The sequence below is a fragment of the Argiope bruennichi genome, chromosome X1, assembly GCF_947563725.1.
Source record: "Argiope bruennichi chromosome X1, qqArgBrue1.1, whole genome shotgun sequence".
NCBI lineage: Eukaryota > Metazoa > Arthropoda > Arachnida > Araneae > Araneidae > Argiope > Argiope bruennichi.
Window position 1 is genome coordinate 65,564,938 of NC_079162.1, and position 5,262 is coordinate 65,570,199.

Sequence of the window (5,262 nt, forward strand, 5' to 3'; positions counted from 1 at the left end):
GGTAAAACGAGTAAATATAAATTTTATTCTCCTTTTCCATATTAGTGACACTAACGACTGTTCTTTTTTTGGTGTTTATAATTTCTTCAAAGAGGGTATGCTCCCCCCTCGTAAGTTGAACTTTGAAGGTTTAAAAATTTCTTGCGATTCATGAATGAATTTCATTAATTCCTCTTCATTTTCAACACTATGGACACAGTTGTCCACATAAAAAGCCTTTAAAAGATTTCGAGTTGTTTCGTTGTCATCAGGGGGAGCATTATTCAGATGATAATCAAGAGTCGCTCCCAGTAAGAAAGGACTGGACATTATTCCAAAAACTACTCTTCGGTGCTGAAAAATTTTTAAGTTTTCTTTCTGCCCATCCTGCGACCACAAAAACTTCAAATAAGGCCTATCATCTTCATGGAGTTCTATCTGCAAAAATGCCTTTTCAATATTGGCAATAACTCCATATTTTCCTATTCCAAATCTGTTTAAAACAGAGGGAATCAGTTCAACCAAATTAGGCCTCTTTTCTAAGCAATTATTTATTGATGGGGAATTTTTGTCTAGGGCAGATCCATCGAAGACAGACCTGATCTTCGTTGTGGAGTTTTCTTTGAAAACAGGGCGATGAGGCAAGTAGTGTTCAGGTTCTGAAGTATCTACCTCCTCACTAATACTCTGATCCAACCAGCCCTTAAAACTGTTTTCGTATTCCACTATTTTTTCTAATTTCTTCAGAGATTTAACGGAATTTGCAAGTCTTTTTTCAGAAATACCTTTGCAGTTTGTTTAGGAGGGTTTTCCTTCCACCAAAGGTAATCGTACTTCGTACCTCCCTTCTTCATTTCTAGTTATAGTTCGAAAAAAATGCTCCTTTGCTTATTGTTCCAATTCTTCCCTAGTTTTCTTTTCACTTGGATCACAAATTCCAAGTGTGTCTAATCGCCATCAATCTGAGATGACTGCATCATTAACGTGACAGGAAAGAACAGTAGACGCACTGTCACTCTTTTCTATTTCATCTGTCTTTCCCATCAGCGTCCAGCCTAATTTAGTTCCTACACATACTACTCCTGAACTAAGTTGCCTTACCTTCCCTGTGAGCAGTTTACCAGCGACGTCAGCCCCAATTAACAAATGAATTTCTAATGGAGAAGACTGATACAATAATTGGTCATCATAAGCATACACTACATCAGTTAAAAATATTCTATTAGATTTAAGTTATCTTATATAGAGAGACAATTTTAATCTAAAAATATCGGAACAAATCTTTTCCTCATCTAACACCTCAAAATTACAGTGGTAACTATTATCGACATTACTTAAGCGTACCCGAACCTTTTTATGGTTTTCCGCTTTTTCAATCCCGCTAAATAAAGAATGAAAAATAGATTCCTCACTGATAACTTCATAATTCATTCTTTCTGCGGCGTATTTTGATATGTAGGATATTTGAGACCCTGTATCGTATAGACAAAGAATTAATTTAGTTTCACTGTTCCCACGAATTTTAACTACTATTGTTTGTAAATAAACTTGACTTAAGGATGTTTTATTAGTTAAAGAGCTGTCTGTAACACTTTTTTCTTCCGAACTTTTTTCATTATTTTTATTACTTGCGCATTCATCATTAGCATTACACATGATAGGTAAATGTTTCCCATTGCATTTAGAACAATTAAATGTTTGTTTACAGAAACGCGCAATATGTTTGAGTTTAGAATTTAAGCATCGAAAACAAATTCCGCGGTTTAAAAGAATTTCCTTCTTTTTTTCATATGTTAAACCCTTTGCAAATCTACAATCTTGAGTCGCATGCGATTTATCGGAAAAAGCGCATTCTTTATTTTTTGAATCAACGGGATACGAATTTCTTCTCGAATTATTAAATAAATCAAAACCAGATGGCCTATTTACTTTTTCGAGAATATGATGATTCAGCGCTTTTTTATTATGTTTTTCTAAATCGAAAGAAGAACGCGCAATATTTAATTCTTGTTCCGATTCGATTTCCTTTTTAAGAAAGTTTAAGAGATGAGTCAACCTATCACTCCCTGAACATTCTGCTGTAATTAATTCAGTTTTATTTCTTTCGTAAACTCTCAATAAATCGCTTGGTAAACATGACTCTACAAGAGGATATAGCAATATACTTGAAAAGTTATCTTCTGCAACTCCTAGTGATTTTAATGCTCTGAGCTGCCCTTCCAAAGTATCGTACAGTTTAACTAGAGAATACTTTTGACCTTGAGCAGTCGCTTTATTTATTAGCACCGATAGAAGCTCTCTAATGTAAACTTCGATCAGCAAATCATCTCTTCCGAAGCCCTGCTTTAAACATTTGACAGCTTCCTCATAGTTTTTTCCTGTTGGTGGGAAAGATTCAACTAATTGCCTAGCTGGCGACCCCTTTTGTGTTGATTGCAACAAATACTGAAATTTGTCATCATCTGCAATATCTACATCTTCGTGAATCTTTTTAAACTGTCCCCACCATTGAAACCATTCTTTAATGTTTCCACTAAATTGTTTTAATTCCAGCTCCGGAAGTCTAAATTTACGGTTAGTATTATCGACAGATTCTTTCATTACAGTAATATGTTGTTTAGGTTTTACTAAAGCGTTTAATCTTCTCTGTAGTTTCGTTTTTGTTTCTAAAATTCTTTCTGCATAAGCAGTAATTGCTTCATATTCTAGATCAATATTTTCTTGAGTGCACGTTGTATCGCTTTGCAAAATAGCTAAAATCTTAGTATCTAAATCATTTAATTCTTTAAATTTCTGTTCTAAAAGAACTATCTGTGCCTTTAATATATCTGTGTCCTTTACTTTGTTTTCCAAAATGTCAGCAGCTCTATTTAATGATGTCGTAAAATTACCATTCGAAGAAGTTCTTAACTTTTTAATGCTTTCGACATCCATTTCTAATAATTCCTAAATTCTAATTCTATATACCTCGTATTCTATATCTTTTTACGTTAATTCTTGCAGGATGCCAGACTTTGGGATTTCTAGGCCCCAAATTCAATTTTATCGAAATGTAAGAAAAATGTATCTCTTACCTTGTCATTCCGGGAACTTCTAAATGAGATAGAATCGAGGTATTCCAAGATGAATTAGATCACATAAACATCGAAATCATTAATCCAAGTATTTTCAATTTTATCATCACTTTTATTTGCAGGACGAGGACACAGCACAGATAATTATATACAAATATTTACATATATTTCATTTTACGTGGACGAATTCTTTATACAGCACAAAACCATCTTTGTTTTCATCATACACTTCATCCACCCAAACTCAAACCTAAACTTACATCTGTTACTCTATGGCCCCTCAGGGGCTCACCTACTATAGGTGAGTACGGGTGTCCCAATCCCGAGGTACCCAGGGATCTTTACTCCCTTTACGTTTACTCTCCTCTGCGCCTTCTACTGTCACCTTTTTTTCTTTCCCTCGAGGGTAGGCGAGGGAGCTCTCCATGAGAAGCTGTCGCCGCTCTGTTTGCTTCCTGCTTCTCATGGACAGCAAATACTCCCACGTGTTTGCCGTGCGTGGCGACCCATTAGACGGGCGGTGCACTGTGGTCCCCGGTGTATCAATCGGCCGGTAGCTAGCAACCTGAGTTACTAGTCTGCTAGGGATCAAGCGAAGGGGTCACTCCTTGGGCTTGGCGTTAAGGGTGGTCACTGTCCCCGGGGGTGACTCCCAGCGTATAGGTTCTGGTCAGCATTATGGCAAGTGCCGAGGTTGGAAAGTTTCCAGAGCCGGCAACTACCATCCCTTGTTGGGCTCCGTGGTGGGCGATGCCGCCGGACCTGAATCTTTATCAATGTCATATGGGGTCTTTATCTAACGTCGTCGAAGCCAAATCTACTACTCGATACATGGTCATTCATACACCTAACACTTTTCATTCCATTTCTCCGTTTCTCATTAATAAACTTATTTTATCTGTTATTGGTGAGGTACAAAATATAAAAAAATTGCGTTCTGGTGATCTACTATTACAAGTGTCCGAAAAACAAGCATTGCAGATCAGTAAAATGACAACCCTGGGTTCCTTCCCAGTAGAAACATCTTAAAATAAAACGATGAATATATCACGTGGTGTTCTTTCTGAACCCGATTTTATAAAAGTTTCTGAAACAGAATTTTTAGAAGAACTACGAGATCAAAATGTCTGTGCCGCTCGTCGCATAAATATTCGACGAGGTGACAGACTTGTTCCCACGCAACATGTTGTTCTAACATTTCAAACGCCGGTTTTGCCTAAATCCATCAAAGGTGGTTATATTAATTGCAAAATTCGACCCTACATCCCTAATCCTCTACGCTGTTTCAAATGCCAGAGGTATGGGCATTCACAAACCAGTTGTCGAAATAATGAAAATATCTGTGGTAAATGTGCAGAATCTGGGCATGAAATGAATGCTTGCACATCCGATATTTTGAAATGTGTTAACTGTTCTGGCTCCCTTGAAGCATTTTCCAAGTCCTGCCCTAAATGGATCCTGGAAAAAGAAATAATTTCCCTTAAGATAAAAAAGAATATAACTTTCCCAGAAGCGCGAAAAATGGTGAACGATAGAACTCCAAAAGTTGGTGTTTCCTACTCATCTGCTGTTAAATCTATTCAGAATACATCCTGTTCTCAAACTGATGCAAATATTACTCACTGTAACTGCGCAATTACTAATCCAGTACTGCCCACTAACATGTCGTCTACTTGCGTTCAGTTTCAAAAAACTTCTATAACCTCTGAAAATTTATCTCCTAAAAAGTCAGCACCATGAACTTCTGATGTTTCAAAAAAACAAATTGCGAAAAACAGGAAGAAATTGAAATCACTTGCAACAAGGCCTCATGTTGCTGAAGATTTTTTAAAAATTGATACGTCATCATCTGAATTTTCAGATATGGAGTTGGATTCTTCCGCTTCACTAAAGAAAAATCTTGCAGAGGGTGTTAAGAAAAAGAAAAAGCCTCCAGATAAAGAGTGAATTTTATGGAAGCTCTGTTTTCCTGGAATTGCCACGGGTTTCGTAATAAAATCTCTCATATTCAAGATCTCATTAACAAAACTCATCCCGTCTGCATTGCGCTCCAAGAAACCTTTCTTAAGCCATCAGATAATGCAAAAATTCGGCGTTACAGCCTGATTCGAAAGGACGTTAATTCTGATCGAGCATCTGGGGGTGTTGCCCTCTTAGTCTCTCATGACTGTCCATCGTCTGTTATTTCTCTACACACGAATCTACAGGC

General features: G+C 37.0%; 1 protein-coding gene across 1 annotated transcript; it reads left to right on the forward strand.

Annotated features, from left to right (window-relative positions):
- Positions 1-4,091: 4,091 nt before the first annotated feature.
- LOC129959252 (uncharacterized) lies at positions 4,092-4,793 on the forward strand. Its single transcript, XM_056072074.1, has one exon. It carries the CDS (start codon positions 4,092-4,094, stop codon positions 4,791-4,793), a length of 702 nt encoding a protein of 233 aa, XP_055928049.1.
- Positions 4,794-5,262: the final 469 nt, after the last annotated feature.